This window comes from Podarcis muralis, chromosome Z (assembly GCF_964188315.1).
Source record: "Podarcis muralis chromosome Z, rPodMur119.hap1.1, whole genome shotgun sequence".
Classification (NCBI taxonomy): Eukaryota; Metazoa; Chordata; class Lepidosauria; order Squamata; family Lacertidae; genus Podarcis; species Podarcis muralis.
The window spans coordinates 18983174-19000722 of NC_135673.1; the positions used below are offsets into that span (position 1 = coordinate 18983174).

The following is a 17549-nucleotide window of genomic DNA, read 5'->3' on the forward strand; positions in this document are numbered from 1 at the left end:
AGTGTCTCCCTGAACTAAGAAAGACAAAAACTTTCTCTTTTTCGCCCTCCTCCAATTATGCACTATGTTTTGTTCAATTTTCTAAATAAAGTGCTATCAGGATTTATTTTCAATTTTATAGATATAGATATAGGTAAATGCGAATTAACAACAACAGTTTTCATTCATTTTCATATTATTTTGCTATAAATTAATGTAAAGGCATATTTCGGTTGAAGCTGTTCCTCAATTTTGGTGTGTGTGTGTGTGTGTGTGCGTGTGTATTCCTGTAGTTGATGCGACTGTGATAGTTAAAACAACAATAAACGTCAAATAGATTAATCATCATCATGAATTTATTCATTGCCCGCCCTTCACCCTAAGGTCCCAGGGCGGGTTGCAGCACTAAAACCCAGTATTTAAAAAAACATTTAAAACAACACACGACCCTAAATTTAAGGTGAGTCCTAAAATCCCGAACCCCTGTGTCAAAAGCAATGCATCTGAACCGCTCACGTCTTTCGCCAGAAAAAGTTCAAGGAAAGGAAGGGTCTAAAATAAATCAGGAGCGCGCACAAAAATACTCTCGGGGATATGACGAGTGCCGCGACTGAAAACGAAAACCAGCCTTGTGTTAAAAAAAGGGGGGCGGGGGAGGCACTTGAAACTCGTCATAACCCAAATTTCCAGAAAGGAAAACAAATAACAGAATAATAATAATAAAAAAACAGAATAAAATAAAAAAGAAACAAAACGCGAAGGAAAAGCAAGGAAAGTTCCAGGCAAAAACGAGGCAGGGCTGGATGTATTAAAACCACATTTTGAGCCTTGATTTGTTTCTGCACCCTGCCCGCGACTGGGCGCGCGCGAGGTGGGGGAGGGAATCCTTATCGTAAAATTTGGTAAAATTTATACACCGCTGTATTAATTAAAAACTCACCCACCAACAGCCACATCCTCAAAGCAGTTTACACAAACCATAAAATTACCAGTGAGGAAAAATCAACAGCAATAATTTAGCTTTCCTATTTTTGGCGGTGATTTTGATGGGACTTGATTCGTTTTTTTGATGGGACTTGATGGCGGTGGTGGAGGAGGAAGGCGACGTGTGTGAGTTCAGACCAATGGGAGGGCGGAGGAAGACCCCCCTAGGAAAATCGACAAATACTTAAAAAAAGGGGTGGGGTAAATGGGGGCGGCGGAGGAAGCCACAGCAAAAGTGAGCAATGCAACAGGTTCCCCGTCTGCCAAGGCCATGATCCTGCTACCTTGCTTCTGAGCCAACGTGCCTTAGGATCGGGTTGCGCCTTAAGCGATCCATTTCTCTCTATCTCCCCACCTCCCAGTTCCTGGGGATGCCAGTGGGCGGCTCGCTTCCCAGTGGAAGTAAAAGGGGAGGACAGGAGAGACATTGCGCTCCCCCACCCCGGAAAAGGCTCACCGGCATCCATCCGCAAGGCGCTGTGCGACCACTCAAGAACTGGGCGCGCAAGAGGCAGAAGTGAGGGGAGAGCGAGATGCCTAGATTAATCACTCAATTACTGAATTGAGCGAACTAATCTGCATGTCTCTAAAATCTCCAGGTTGTTTTCTTTTTAACACCTGTAAGGGATATATTCTATTATGTTTTTAATTTTTATTTATGTATTTATCACTGTATTTACCGGCCATAAGGCCTTTGGGGGATCATAGAATCGTTGAGTTTGAAGGGAAAGCCTTTGTTTCTGGCAACATTTGAGATCAGTGGCTGGGAGAACATTTTAAACTTCTTTTAGAATGCTTTAAAAATGGATTGGGTTTTTTTTTTATAAATAAAATCATTCATGTATTAAAATCAGCATTGCAGAATTGGAAGGGACCATGAGGACCATCTAGTCCAGCCCCCTGCACTGCAGGAATCACAGCTAAAGGATCATAGCATTCTAGAAGGGGGCCAGTGGCAGACTTTGGGCTCTCAAATTTCAGCAGCACCCTGTGCAACGCAGAAAAAAACTCAGCGCCCCCACCTCTCACGCTCCGTCCTACACCAAGGGGATCCGAAAAGCCATCTAGTTAAGCCCACTGCAATGTGGTGCCAAAAACTGGACTCCAGGTGAGGTCTGAGCAGGGCAGAATGGAGCAGTACTATTCCTTCCCTTGCTCTGGCCTAAAATCTCATTAGCCCTTTTTGCTGCTGCATCAAACCCGTTGCAAGGTTGCAAACACCTGGCTTGACAGGTGTCTCTGTGTCTTTCTCCCCGACAGAGGTCCCGCTATGCGCAGGGTGCAACCAGCACATTGTGGACCGCTTCATCCTGAAGGTGCTGGACCGGCACTGGCACAGCAAGTGCCTGAAGTGCAGTGATTGTCAAGTCCAGCTAGCGGAGAAGTGCTTCAGTCGCGGGGAGAGCGTCTACTGCAAGGAGGACTTCTTTAAGTGAGTCCTGGGGGTGGAGGAGGAGGGGGATCAAATGGGCCACAAGGGAGTGTGTTTCCTAAGGGGAGATCCCTGTTGGGATCCACCCCCTGTGCAACAAAATAAGGTCACAGAATCAAAGAATCACAGAAGGGGAAGGAATCCTCCTAAGGCCATCTGGTTCAAGTCCCTACAATGTAGGAATCACAACTAAATAATTGCAAGCCTTGCCTGGAGGTAGGACTCAGGCCAATTGATATCCTGCAAAAGCCAAAGAAAGAGTTGTCCATTGGAGGCATAAGAACACCAGCAGAGCCATGCAGGATCAGGCCAGTGGCCTGTCTAGTCCAGCCACCAGTCCTCATTGTGGCCAGGTTTATGATGACAGTGGTACCTCCATGCCCAGGGGCAGTCTACTCCTGAACATCAGGTGGTGGGGAACTGGAGAGTTGCTGTTGTGCTTGGATCCTGCTTGTGGGCTTGTTGGTCACTGTGAGGACAGGATGCTGTATGACATAGACTCCCTTTAGCCCAATCCAGCAGCCAGGCTCTTGTTATGTTCTAATGGAACCTCCAGGTCCAGAGGCAGTCTATCTCAGTTCCTAGGTTCTGGGGGCATTTGGCCGCTGTGAGAACAGGATGCTGGACTAGATGGGCCCCCTTTGGCCTGATCCACCTGCAACAACCAGGTTTTGCTTGGGCATGGACAGAATTCCCCTCCCATCATGAAGAAAGACAGCCAGCTCCCTGTACCACTTGCACTATGGACTTTCAGGGGGATGAGTGCGCATGACTCCAGATTTCACTCTGTGTCCATTTTTTGGGAAGGTGTCCCAGCATGCTCTTGGGCCCCTTCAACAGCAGAATTGTACAATAAATTCCCCATTTGTAAGTTCTCAAATCTTTCACTGTAGTAGCACCTACACTTTGGAACTCCCTCTCTATTGATATCAGGCAGGCACCTTCTTCAGAGTACTCTTTTTGGCACCAGCTAAAAACATTTTTTTGTTTAGACAAACCTCTCCAGACATTGAGAAAGTTGGTGTGAGTTTTAATTTAGTCTATTATTATTTTAACTATTCAAAAGTCTTAAATTGTTATTAATTCTTCTTATTGGTAACTTTATTGTTTCATCTTTTTGGAAACAGCTGTGAGGTTTTTTTTTTAGTATCAAGCAATGTATAAATTTTATGAGATAAAATTTGTCCCTGCTGATTTATTTCAAGAGACTTTGCTGCAGTTGTTTAATTAAAGATGAGTTTTAATTTGTCTTTAGTCTATTGGTTATTTTAACTTTTTGAATTTCTTACATTATTGTCAATTTTTCTTAGTGATCATTTTAATGCTTTATCTTTTTTGTAAAATGACTTTGAGATTTTTTTATTTTTTATTTTTACAATTGAGCAGCATACAATATCTTATGAAATAAGTAAATAATAAATAAGTACATCCAGGAGCTGTCAATTGACTATGGGATCATCTTCTTTGCATCATAGAACCATAGAACTGGAAGGGATCCCAAGGATTACCTAATTCAGTGCTTCCCAAATTTGGGCCTCCTGCTGCTTTTGAACTACAATTCCCATCATCCCTGAACACTGGTCCTGCTAGCTAGGGATGATGGGAGTTGTAGTCCAAAAACAGCTGGAGACCCAAGTTTGGGAAACGCTGATCTAGTCCAACCCCCCGCAAGGCAAATTATCCTGGACCACAACAGGAATGTAGTTTCTTCAGCAATGATAGGAAAATTTCAAGGAAGGAATCAGAACATATTAATTTACAGAATCATAGGATTGTAGAGTTGGAAGGGGTACCAAGAGTCATCTAGTCCAACCCTCTGCCATGCAAGAATCATAACTAAAGCTCTGTTCCTTTCAATGACCAAACAGGAGGTTTGGGACCAAATGTGCGGCCTGTCAACAGGGGATTCCTCCAACACAGGTTGTGCGGAGAGCCCAAGACTTTGTCTATCACCTCCACTGCTTCTCCTGTGTTGTCTGCAAGCGGCAGCTGGCCACAGGGGACGAATTCTACCTCATGGAGGACAGTCGCCTGGTTTGCAAAGCTGACTACGAGACAGCCAAGCAGAGAGGTGGGTCACACCCAGAAGGCTCCCTGTTATTTCATCTCCAATATTTATGGAGCATTTTCACCATAGATGGTCACAAAGTGGTGCTCACTTTGAGGGGGTTGCCTCCCCTAGTACGGAGTGTCTTGGCACACTCATTGTCACATGGATTTTTTATCTGCTTTGAAAGTTCACCAACCTCTCTTTACACCTGGGGTGGGTGAGGTATTTTCTGTTGAGGACCACATTCTATCAGGGGGAATCTGTCAGGGGGTATATGATGGAAATGGGCAGAGCCAGAGTCACTTGGTCAGTTTCCCTAAGAAAATTGGAAACAGATTTTGGAGGTGTTGATTCCTAAATTTTATTCCAATCCATTAGAATAATTTGTGTGCTGATATCTGATTCCCATATCGTTTGAAGGGGTTCCATAGATCCGTAAGTTACATTAAGCAATAAAGAGTACCATTTAACTCTTCCCCCCGCCTCTATCCATTGTGTTTAATAAATTTTCAGTTTTTGTCAAGGGCCTCAGAGCTTGTATTTTTACATACACTTTTATAATAAAACTATCTATTTGATTAAACTAAATCCAGCTTGTGTAAAAATTTGACAAAGTTTATTTTATTGGGTTAATGGAGGCTGGTTATTGGTATAAAAATCTCACTATGTGTGTACATATTCGGATTCCCAAATTATTTCTCCCTTGCTGGAAAAAAATCCAGGTGATGTGATATTGGGATTAATGAAGAAATAACAGATGCAAGTTTAGGTTGCCAGGTTTTCCAATAGTACAATATGAACAGTACAATTAGTAAATTGATTCCATAGAATTGAATCGTAGAATTGTAGATTTGGAAGGGATGCCAAAGGTCACTTTGTCGAGTCTCCTACTATGCAGGATTTGTTATAGAGTTCAGTCCCATTTATGTTGAATTGTTTATACCATTAGTTCAAAAGAGACCAGAGAAATGAAGCACTGACAAACTCTTTCCAGAGCTATGTGGATTGAATGGACATCTCAGATTTGGGAAAAAACAGACGTGTGAAATTAGAACAAGAAGGAAAAACAACATAACAAAGGACTTTAAAAAAGTTTGGGCAGGCTTTATTTCATTTTTAATATCTAAGGAATATGGCTTTCAACCGCCTGTTGGAAATTTATGGAAAAGCATGCATGTACACACACATGCGCATAAAAGTTACTAGACACTTTTTGTTCTGAGGAGGATAGGGAGACAAGGTTAGGGGTGGAAAAAAATGTTTGCTTGTATTATTTTGGATATATGAAAAAAACAACAATAAAGAATTCTTAAAAGAACCAAAAAAACAAAAACAAAACCCACAATCCAGAGAATTGGATGGGCTGGGGGTTGATTTAGGGTCATAGGTTTGTGGCTCCTGGAGCTTTGGGATCTTTGATGCCTTGTCTCTTGGGGACATTTGCAGAAGCAGAGTCCACAGCGAAGAGACCCCGCACGACAATCACAGCCAAGCAACTGGAGACCTTGAAAAATGCATACAACAATTCCCCCAAGCCGGCCCGGCATGTGAGGGAACAGCTTTCCTCCGAGACCGGCCTGGATATGAGGGTGGTCCAGGTGAGTGACCCTAACTGAGGGCGGGTGGGGCAAGGGAGGGAGCAGGCATTTTCCAGCAAGCATTTTAGCTAATGCTTGATTATATATATATATATATTTACTGATTCTGAATTGCATCTTTGCAAACTGCTTAGAGACCATTATAGTTAAGAGTATATAAACTGTTTAAATAAAGAGAAAGAGAGAGAAGAGTGTGTGCTGGGTTGGCAAAATAGTTGCTGGTATGTTACTAATATCGACTGTTACCCAACTGCGACAGCTGCAGGCATTCCTGAACTGGGAAAGCATTGCCATAGTAGTTCATGCACTGGTTACTTCGAGGTTGGATTACTGCACTGAGCCCTCTCTGGGGCTTCCCTCATGCTTGATCCATAGGCTGCAGCCACTGCAGAATGTTGAAGCACAATTGCTGGCTGGACTGGTGCCTTGTCAGCATATAACACCTGTGCTCAGAGATCTGCTATGATTGCTGATTTGCTGCTGAACCAAGTTCAAGTTGTTAGTGTTAGTATATATAAAACCTTAAGAACCTGCGACAAGTTTACCTATGAGATTGCCTTACCCATCACACACCCTCTTGACTGCTTCAATCAGCAGAATTGGCACTAATATAGGTGCCACATAATAATTATACCTTTGTAAGAATTTGGTCTTTTGGTGTGGTAACTTTGGAACTCCCTGCCTCTGGATATCAAGCAAGCAGGCGCCTTCACAGTACTCTTTTTGGCAGCTGCTAAAAACATTCTCATTTAGACAAAGGGGTCCAGATGCTTAGAAAGTTGTTGTAGATTTTAATCTACTTTTCTATGTTTTAGATTTTTCTTGATTTTATTGTTTTATCTTCTTGTAAACTGCTTTGGGTGCTGGTTTTTTTTTTTACTTTTGAGTAGTGTATAAATTTTATGAAACAAACAATTATTAATATAAATATTTGCTTTGCTTTGATATTTTTTGTTCTGCTTTTCCAACAATGGATGTTGAGCTCAAAGCACAATAATCACAATGGCATTAAGAACAACAAAAGATCGCAATCCTTATAACATGCAAGTAAAGCAAACACAGCAATAAATTCATCAAAGCAATTTGGCATTTAAATGTGCTGTTAAATATTGTCTATTTGTCCTATTACATGCATGTTTTGAATTGTTGTACTGTAATGCAAAAGCGATAAAATTATTTATCTGCTTGGATAATTAACCATTAATAAAAAATTAACTGCTTGGACACCTTCAGGTAACGAATGGCTAACTGGAGGTAGGAATACCAATAAATATTTATTTATTCAATGTCTTCCCTGCCCTTCACCACAAGGTTACAGCAATTTTAAAACACAGGGCTTTTTTCAACTAAGTTTTTCTCAGAGTAGACCTACTGGAATGAATGACCATGTCTAAGGTAGTTTCATTAATTCCAAAATATCTACTCTGAATAAAACTTAGTTGAATACCCCCCCCCCAAAAAAAAGTTTAAAACAAATTACGGCCACAAGGCCAGGGTAAAGTGGTGCATCTTCAATATATTATATTATTTGCTTATGCTATAAAATTTATACACCACCTGGTTGTTAAAAAAGACCCTTCAAGGCAGTTTACAAAAAGATAAAACAATAAAATCAAGTGACAATACTTGAAAATGTACAAAACTTTCTAAGCGTCTGTGTAGGCTTGTCTAAACATGAATGTTTGAGCAGGTACCAAAATATCCAGAGGCAGGAAGTTCCAAAGTGTAGTTGTTGCTACACTAAAGAATCAGGTTTATATGCTGGGATGATGATGATGATGATGATGATAATGATTATTATTATTGACATTTTTATACTGCCCTATACTCACATATATACCTATACCTGATGGAAACTATATATAATAGCATTTCTGTGGTGACAGAATCCCACAACTTCAGAGGTCAATATAAACTTGTATATTGTAAATGTGAGCTTGAACTTGTAGCAGATGCCCAACCCTCAGAAAAATAAAAATAGGTGAGAGATGGACATCTCTGGGGATGTTGCAGTGAGTCCATGTTGCAGTGAGAGGTGAATTGCAGCTCCAAGGATGGTAGTGGCTTTCTCAGGAGCACTTAAATGTTGCAGATTTAAGAGCTTCTCCTGGCTGCCTCCTCAGGTTTGGTTCCAGAATCGGAGAGCGAAAGAGAAGCGGCTCAAGAAAGACGCTGGGAGGCAGAGGTGGGGGCAATACTTCCGGAACATGAAGCGGTCAAGAGGGAACTCTAAATCCGACAAGGAGAGCATCCAGGAAGAGGGCCCGGACAGCGACGCTGAGGTCTCCTTCACAGGTACATAAAATTGTAGAATTGCATACCCTCCAACATTTCTCCAATGAAAATAGGGACGCTCTATTTCATATTAATAACAATGTTATTATTTATACTCCACTCATCTGACTGGATTGCCCCAGCCACTCAGGGCGGCTTCCAACATATATAAAAACATAATAAAACAATAAGCATTTTTTAAAAAACGACTTCCTATACAGGGCTGACTTCAGATGTCTTCTAGAGGTTGTATCTCCTTGGTTCAGGTGTTGCATAACTCCATACCCTCCAACATTTCTCCAAAGAAAATAGGACTCTAATCTGAATATGGGATGGCTTCTGTAAATCTGGGACTGGCCCTGGAAAATAGGGACACTTGGAGGGTAAGGAATTGGAAGGGATCCCAAGGGCCATCTAGCTCAACACACTGCAATGTGCAACATCTGGACATGCATTTGGAAGACAATTTGTTATGCTTGGTGATTGCTGTTGTTTTTTTAATTCAACAAAGTTTGTAAAAATAAAATAAAAATAAAGCTGTTCTCTCTTTCCCCCCTCTTCCAGATGAACCATCTATTTCTGAGATCAGCCACACCAACGGAGTCTATGGCAGCCTTGGGGAAAACTCTCCTGCCCTGGGGCGGCCGGCTGGGGGCAATGGAGGCTTCTCCCTGGAGCACAGCGGACTCCCGGTTCCAGACCAGTATCATGACCTCCGCCCTACCAGCCCTTTGCAGGCCCTGCCTGGCCACCAGCCCTTGATGTCCAGCCTGGTTTATCCTGATGGTGGCCTCAGCCTGGTGGGGCAGAGCGGACAGGGAGTGCCCCAGCCCATGAGGGTGCTGGCAGGGAATGGACCCAGCTCGGACCTCTCCACGGGGAGCAGCGGGGGCTACCCAGACTTCCCTGCGAGTCCTGCCTCATGGCTGGACGAAGTGGATCATGCCCAGTTTTGATGGAGCCCATCACATCTGGCAAGGGTGTGCGTGCTCCCTTGAGACTTTTAAAAAATGGAATGACAATGTTATCTCAACTGGCGTTGGGATTGGCCAGCAAAGATGATGGAGGAAATCCTCCTACAACATCCACTGCCCAAACCGCAGGACTAGCCCCATATTAGGGGCATGTGTGGAAAAATATATATATGGACCAAGATGCCTTTTGGGCCTGACTGACAGTCTGGAAGTGATTCCTGGGCTGGGCCACTTGCCATTGAACCACAGGGCCAGGCAACCCTACTGATGGCACCAAATGGTTAGGGGAAATGCCAGAAAGTTTCTGTATTTCCCCCAAGGATGGTTGCAGCTTCTGCACAGGGTGCTGTGCTGCTGAGCGCCTAACAGGCCTTGTGCTTTCCATAAGATATATGTGTGTCTGGGGAGGGATGTTAATTTTGTTTTTGTTTTTGTTTCTATTTTTTTAAAATAACACTGTTCTCCATACATCTCTCAGTGGAAGGACTGGCCTTTCTGCCATCCCAGGCCTATCAGAAGCTCTTGAAAAAATTACATAGCTTCAAAATTGCTTTCCACAGTGAAAAGAAAGGTGTGTGTGTGTGTGTGTGTGTGTGTGTGTGTGTGAATACTTCCAAGAGGTGAGATATTTTGAGGAAATACCCTTCTAAGAAGACTCTTAAAAGAATATGAGCGAGAGAGAGAGAGAGGGAGGGAGGGAGAATGGGTTTTTTCCTTTTTTTAAAAAAATGCATGCACCCAAGACATAGGTTTTCAAATGCCAATGATGCAATGTTCTTTCTTTTTTTTTCTTTTATGGCCAAGGTGGCCCTAATTTGTAGGCTACTAGCTGTATTATTTCCATCATGCTGTGAATAAGGTGTATTAATTACAGAACCGGTTCTCATTTTATCATAGGCTCATAGAGATCAGTGGTCTGTATGTGTCATTCATCTCCTGGAGTGGGAAATGGGGTTTGTGTGCTTTTTCAAGTTACTCCTTTTAAAAGTGGTTCTTCTGTGGAATGTCAGGGAGCCTGGCACAGTTGCCAGGAATGGCGGTGACACAAAGGGATCCCAAGGGTCACCTAGTCCAACCCTCTGCAATAACTGTGAGCCCTGGCCTTCTCTGCTCCACTCCCCCTCCATGTTTCCTAATTGGAGAGAAGGTGAAAGAAAACACCCCACCCCACGCATCTCCCCACACTTCTTTACTTTCTCTCCGAGCAGTGTAGGCAACTGGGTGGGAAGGTGGGTGCTGGAGGCCAATGGGGTGAGACCTCCATTGTCACAGGGTTCCTATTTCCCTGCAATTTTGGGACGTGGGTGGCACTGTGGTCTAAGCCACTGAGCCTCTTGGGCTTGCCGATCAGAAGGTCGGCGGTTCGAATCCCCACGACGGGGTGAACTCCTGTTGCTCTGCCCCAGCTCCTGCCAACCTAGCAGTTCGAAAGCACGCCAGTGCAAGTAGATAAATAGATACTGCTACAGCGGGAAAGTAAATGGCATTTCTGTTTGCTCTGGTTTCTGTCCTCTTGCGCCAGAAGTGGTTTAGTCCTGCTGGCCACATGACCCGGAAAGCTGTCTATGGACAAACGCCGGCTCCCTCAGCCTGAGGCTTCCTATTTCCCTGCACCTACAGGCTTCCTATTTCCCTGCAATCCCACATAATGGGGGGATGCTGCTTCCCTGGTCAAAGGAATTTCTATCAATTGGTTGTAAGGGTTTTATTCCCTTCAGCAACAAAGAGCCTTGTTGCACCTCAAAGGCTTATAAATGTATTTAAAAGCATTTATAATACCCTTGAATGTTAAAAAAAAGGTGACGCTGCGAACTATCTAAAAATGAACAATATTTCATTAAAACACACAGCCCCAAACCAGCAAATCAGCAATATGAAAACATGCAAAAGCATGGCAGGGTGAATAAAACAGAAATTTGGATGATCCAAAGATGTAGAACAGAAGTCAATCTTACTGGTCAGAGAAAGGCAGGGCAAATGGATTGCGGCATCATCTTTGATGGATTGTGATCCATTTCAGCAGATAAAACTGTGGGCTTTATCTGTAAAAGTTTATAGCATAATCAAGTTGCTAGTCCCTTAAGAAGCCACCCGGCCCTTTGTTGGTTTTGCTGCAAGAGCCAGCTCCTTCATTAACTTGCTAAAGCTGCATTAATTTGTGTGTAAGATTTGAAACATAGTTCTAAAGGGGGAAGAGAAGCATATGTCCTATTTACTGGAGAGCAAAAGGTTTTTAACTGGGCAATCAAACAAATGAGTCAATTAAGGTTCTATGCATGTCTGCTCAGAAGTAAGTCTGAGCTCAATGGGGTATGTACATCAGAGTATGTCCAGGATGGCAGCTTAAACATTTACTGCAAATCAAGGTCCATATTTCATTAGTTTGCTAGGGATAAAGTCCCCTCTGTGAGGCTGTCATTGCAAAGGAATTGGTTTCTTTGCTGCCTGATTGCCAAAAGCTTCCCTAACACAGTCTCTGGTGAAGACTTTCTGTATGTTGGAGACAGACCCTTTCCAAGCACCCATCTTAAAGCCCTCAAGGGACATTTTCTAAGCATCCCTCCCCCTCCTTCTTCCAGGAACCCCTGTGTTTTTCAAAGCAGACTCCTGTATATCATAACCTGTAATGCTGAATATTACCTGTTGGTTATGTGTTCTGTCTGTTGTCTCTTTCTCTCTGACCAAATACCGTGAAGACTTTCAATAAATTTGTCAGCAAAAGATTGATGGGGCCTCATGCTCAATGTGCTCAAATATTCTCCTGGTTGTAACTCCATAAAGCTCCCACACTTACCGGTCACTATTGGGGGGAGTGCTGAGGGGCACTCCAATGACCCCTTCTGTCTTCTGTGTCTGTTCTTTCATCCCAGGCTGTGGACTGAAGGGGTCTGAAGTCAAGACAGCCCAGGCCTGGTCAGTAGTAGTGGCTACTTGCCACAATGGCTATGTTTTCCCTCCCCTGTTGGAGGCAGTAAACATATCTGAGTAACACCAGTTGCTGGGAATTACAGAAAGGCAGAGTGCTTTTGTGCTCATGTCTGCTTGTGGGGCTTCCATGGGTTTGTGGGTGACCAGTGTGTCTGTATGAAACCTCCAGGTCGTCTATCTAGATTCCTAGATTGGCCACTATGATGACAGGATGCTGGACTAATGGCCTTTGGCCTCAGCCACAAGGCTCTTTTGATGTCCTTCTGAGGTGTCCTTGGAAGCCAGGACCCATTCCTCTGATGGTCTCAAAGACTATTCCTGTGGGATCCCCTTCCATGGAGGAATCCCTCAATAAAGCCGCTTTCAGTGCCACTAGCCACACTTGGGTTCCAGCAGGATGGAAAATGAACCTTCTCTAAACCTCCTCATGACCCTGTGGATAAATACAATTAATTCCTCATTTGCCTCCTAAGTCTCATAAGCTCTCTATTTCAGCAGAGAGAAAGATGGTGGGGCAGCCTGACCTTGAATCATTATCATTGCTAAGATGGTGGGTAACCTGATCCTTGTGAACATAAGGAAACAGAAGGGGGGAAACAGGTGAGGATGTGTCACATGAAGAACTGCTAATCCAACCCAATCCTCTCATCAAAACAGTTTCCAGGCAGGTGCGGCAGGTTTCCAGGCAGGTTGCGTCTACCTGGCAACCAGATGAATCACAAATAACATGGGATCAGGGTGTGAATTAGCGATCAACCTTTGTCACAAAGCTTGTGTGTAACTCACAGGATGACTTTTATGTGATCTCTGTGCTTCTGCAGCACTGTGCCAAGCAGACCTAACGACAAGGGAAGGGCCACAGCTCAGCTGCAGAGCACCTGCCCTGCAAGCAGAAGATCCCAGGTTCAATCCACACTGGCATCTCCAGGTGGGGCTCAGAGAGACCCCTGCCTGAACCCCTGGAGAGCTTCTGCTACTGTCAGTCATTGCAGACAATGTGCTAGATGGACACTATGTGACCCAATGTGGGATGCAAAACGAAACTGATGCTCAGTCTGTCAAATGCCTTAGAAACAGAGGAAGGCCTTATAGTCTTGCAAGCACAAGATGGGCCTCTGTGGGGAGATGTCCTGGTGTTTGGGGGCCCAGATTAAGGTAGAAGGAATAGAAGTTGGTGGGAGCTTTGTGAGGGGACCGAAGGAGAGCTGCCCTGCCCCTCTGCCCACCCTTCATAACCATCTAGCTTTCTGCCCCAGCCTTATCTTGGAACACAGAACAGGGGTGTTTGAATTAGACTTACAGAATTGGTACTCAACTGTTTTCATAACAGATGTCCCTGGATCTCTGGGCTTCTGTGACATCACACCAACTCAGCTAGTGCCTCTAAGGATGATTTCTCAATGGGCAGACAGACAGCATGAAGGTTGGGACAGAACCCCTGCTAGGGAGTTCCTGTGATAATGAACATATACGTACTCAAAATCTATTTTTCATCATATCTGTTCTTCTGTGCTTACATCTGACACGTCATCCATATATCTGGGGCAATGTCAAACATGACAGAATCCTGAGCCTGACACCACAATACAGGCAAGATTTGATAGCAAACTGTGTAGGTTGTTTCATCTGCTTTCCTTGGCCTTGGAACATCAGAAAGAGCCTTCTGGATCAGGCCATATAGTCCAGCATCCTGTTCTCACAGTGGGCAGCCAGATGCTTGTGGAAACTTGCAAGTGGAACCTGATCACAAGAGTATCTCTCCCCAACTGTGGTTTCTGGCAACTGGTACATTCAGAAGCATTGCTGTGGAGGCAGAGCATAGCCATTGTGGCTAGTAGCCTTCAATAGTCTTCTCAATGAATTTACCCAGTCCTTTTTAAAAGCTACCCAACTTGGTGGCCCTCACTACCTCCTGTGGCAGTGAGTTCCACAGTTTAACTCTGCACTCTGTGAAGAAGGCTTTCTTTTTATTCGTCCCGAATCTTACAACGTTCAGTTTCATTAGATGTCTTCAAGCTCTAGTGTTAGCAAACTACGTGTTTGATTGTTTCTTTTGCTTTCCTTGATTTATAATTTCCTTGTATTTATGGAAAATGTTCTTGGTCATCTTTTGGGCACCTCTGAATCTTTTCTTGTTACTGGAATGTAGAATTAAGCAGAGGCAGTAATAAAGGACATTTGAAAAGACCTTTCTCTAGCCCGCAAAAAACCACTTTGCTGCATTTAAAAGCAAACACAGAGATTTATGTGGGCTATTTTGATGGGGAGCCCTGTATACCAACTCTCCCCCTCTGCATCCAGTTATCATTCAAGGGCACTCAAGCCCACTCATTTTGGCGGGGGGTGGGGGCCACGAGGATTAAACCCTCCACCTACTTGCTACTGCCGCCACCAAGCTTGGGATGAATGAATACAACCCGAGGCCACCTGGCCCGCCTCACAGGGAGGCTTGTAAATGTCCCCCTGTCAGCTGGAGGGGAGTAAATCACCCCTGACAGCTACATCTCCACAGAGCCGTTAGAATTAATGTCACAATTTGGTGCCTAATGGAGCGAAGAGATTTGCCGAGCTGTGGCCAACACCTCCTGGGACGCCGGCCTCTCCTGGGACCTTGACTAGCACAGATGCCATCAGGGGTTGGCTTGTTCTGGTGCCGAGGCCAGAGCCATGTGGTGGGGCAGAGAGTGTGGGGAGGGCGGCAGGAAAGAGGCAAGGACAGGCAGGCAGGCAACTGAACTGTCAAGCAAAAAAGGCCCTTTGTTTTGCAAAACCTTTGGCTGTGTATACACCACACCATTTGGGGGTTTGGGTGGCATATTTTTATTTATTTTCAAGAAGAAAAACTAGGTCCAGAATAATAAAAAAGCGTATTCAGCGGTACAGGCGTTTGTCATTTTGGAGTTAGTAATGGTTAAGGCAAAGGTTGATGAATGCACATCATCACCTCCAGTACTGCGTTTGTAAGAATGGGGTTGCTTAGTGTGGCAACGCCTACACTTTGGAACTCCCGGCCTCTTGATATCAGGCCGGTGCCTTAGCTGTACTTTTTGCAGCATATGTCAAAAGCATTCTTGTTTAAACCAGCCTATGTAGATGTTTAGAAAGTTGAGGTGAATTTTAACCTGTTTTTATATTTTAACTTTTTGCATGTTTTAAAGTACCTTTGTCAATTTTTTCTGGATTTTCTGGCTTTATCGTTTTGTAAACTGCTTTGAAGTATTTTTAAACAATCAAGCAATGTATCAATATTATGAAATAAAAATAAAATGAATAATAAATGCATCAAGTAACCACATTACAAATAGCTACCCTGAAAAGGTTCAGAAAAGGGCAACCAAGATTATCAAAGAAGTGGAACAACTCCCCTCAGAGGAAAGATTGTAGTGTTTGCAACTTCTTTCTTAGAAGAAAGAGGTTGTGGGGGAAAATAGACAGCTAGATCATCCAAGTGGGGTAATTAATAAAATGATTGGCTGGATCCCTAGATCCAAAGCATAGGGCTAAACACACGCCCCAGCAAGAGAGAGCTCCCAGCAGCATTTAAAATCATAGAATTATGCAACACGGTGAAGCTTAAGGAATATAGACGTAGACCTTTTAAACATCCCATTTAGTCCACTTAAAGTGCTTCTCTGGTTTCCAACCCCCTCACAATAAACAGACCATTAGTGAATTTAAAAGCTTTACTTACAAACTCCAAAGGTCAAATACATGTGTTCATGTGTTTTTCCATGCAGCATCAAGAATAGCACAGGTAGAAAATTTTGGGATACAAAATACAGTATAGTGAAATAGCCCTAAGCACACTGTAGTGAGCAAGCTCAGGCACATCCAATCTAATGTTCCCTCACTGGGGAAAAATAAGTACATTTTAATCTTCCTAGATGTATTTCCTCAAGGAGGAAAGTGAAACAGTGGATATGTCCAGAAACTATTTTCCCACGGTGAACAATAACTTTCAGAGGAAACCTACAACTCTCGTAACAACTGTGGTGAGTTTGTTTCATACTATATGAAAACCCTCCTGTAAGAGGAAAGGATTACATATAATCATAGATTTGTAGAGTTGGAAAGGACATTGGTCATCTAGTCCAACTCCCTGCAATGCAGGAATCCTGCCCATAGCTGTCCCTGGGTGGACTCAAAGCACCAACCTTCTGGTTAACAGCCAGACACACTGACCCATTATGGCACTGGGGCTTATCCCAAATAATTATTTTCTCTGCTATCCACAACCTGTCTTATTTTAACCATTCTGCTTCTCCCTACAGTGTCCATGGAACTCTTGGCTGTGCCCTTCCATCATCCTAACACACCAGACCCTACAAAAGCCACCCACCTCTGCATCCTAGTTCTCAAAGTGTCCAGTCAGATGCCTCTAGGAAGCCATTAAAAGAAGGCACAAAGGCAACAAGCCTAAGAACATAATAAGAGCCTTGCTGGATCAGGCCAGTAGCCTATCTGGTCCAGCATCCTGTTCTCACAGTGGCCAACCAGATGCCCATTACAGGAAACCCACAAGCAGGATTCGAGCGCAAGAGCAGCATTCTCCCCTCCTGCGGTTTCCAGCAACTGGGATTCAGAATTGCTGCCTTTAGCTGTCGAAGAAAAGCATAGTCATCCTGGCTGGTAGCCATTGATAGCCCTCTCCTCTGTGAATTTGTCTAATCTTCTTTTAACGCCGTCCAGGTTGGTAGCCATCACTGCATCCCAAGGGAGTGAGTTCCACATTTTAACACTGCAGTGCGTGAAGAGCCAGTGTGGTGTAGTGGTTAAGAGCGGTAGTCTCGTAATCTGGGGAACCGGGTTCGTGTCTCAGCTCCTCCACATGCAGCTGCTGGGTGACCTTGGGCCAGTCACACTTCTTTGAAGTCTCTCAGCCCCACTCACCTCACAGAGTGTTTGTTGTGGGGGAGGAAGGGAAAAGGAGATTGTTAGCCGCTTTGAGACTCCTTAAAGGGAGTGAAAGGCGGGATATCAAATCCAAACTCTTCTTCTTCTTCTTTTAAAAAATCTGTCCTGAATCTTCCGACCTGCAGCTTCGAGTTCTAGTGTTAGGAGAGAGGGAGGAAAAAACATTTCTCTATCCACTTTATAAATTTCTGTCCTGCCACCTCTCACTTTTTCAGAGTATCAGAGGTAGATTCCTTGTTCCCTCTGTATTTCCAAAGCAAATCTGATAACAAAGATTTACTGCTTGGCTATCATTAATCACCACATAATTATCTCTGTCAACAAACTTTCAACAGGAGATGTCTAGTTTGCCATCTTCCCCCCTTGAAGCTGCTGCTAAGGACAAATGCTTGACTGTGAGTAAAATATATGCTTTA

At 43.8% G+C, this 17549-nt stretch overlaps 1 protein-coding gene across 1 annotated transcript in view; it reads left to right on the forward strand.

The window, feature by feature from the left end:
- The window catches only part of LHX3 (LIM homeobox 3), a 25603-nt gene extending 10165 nt beyond the window's left edge, over positions 1–15438 (forward strand). Inside the window, exons 2-6 of the mRNA XM_028715786.2 lie at positions 2224–2395; positions 4264–4466; positions 5892–6043; positions 8167–8338; positions 8882–15438. Coding sequence (XP_028571619.1) covers positions 2224–2395; positions 4264–4466; positions 5892–6043; positions 8167–8338; positions 8882–9273 — 1091 coding nt within the window. The 3' untranslated portion in view covers positions 9274–15438. The remainder of the gene's footprint in view (positions 1–2223; positions 2396–4263; positions 4467–5891; positions 6044–8166; positions 8339–8881) is intronic.
- The last annotated feature ends 2111 nt before the right edge of the window (positions 15439–17549 follow it).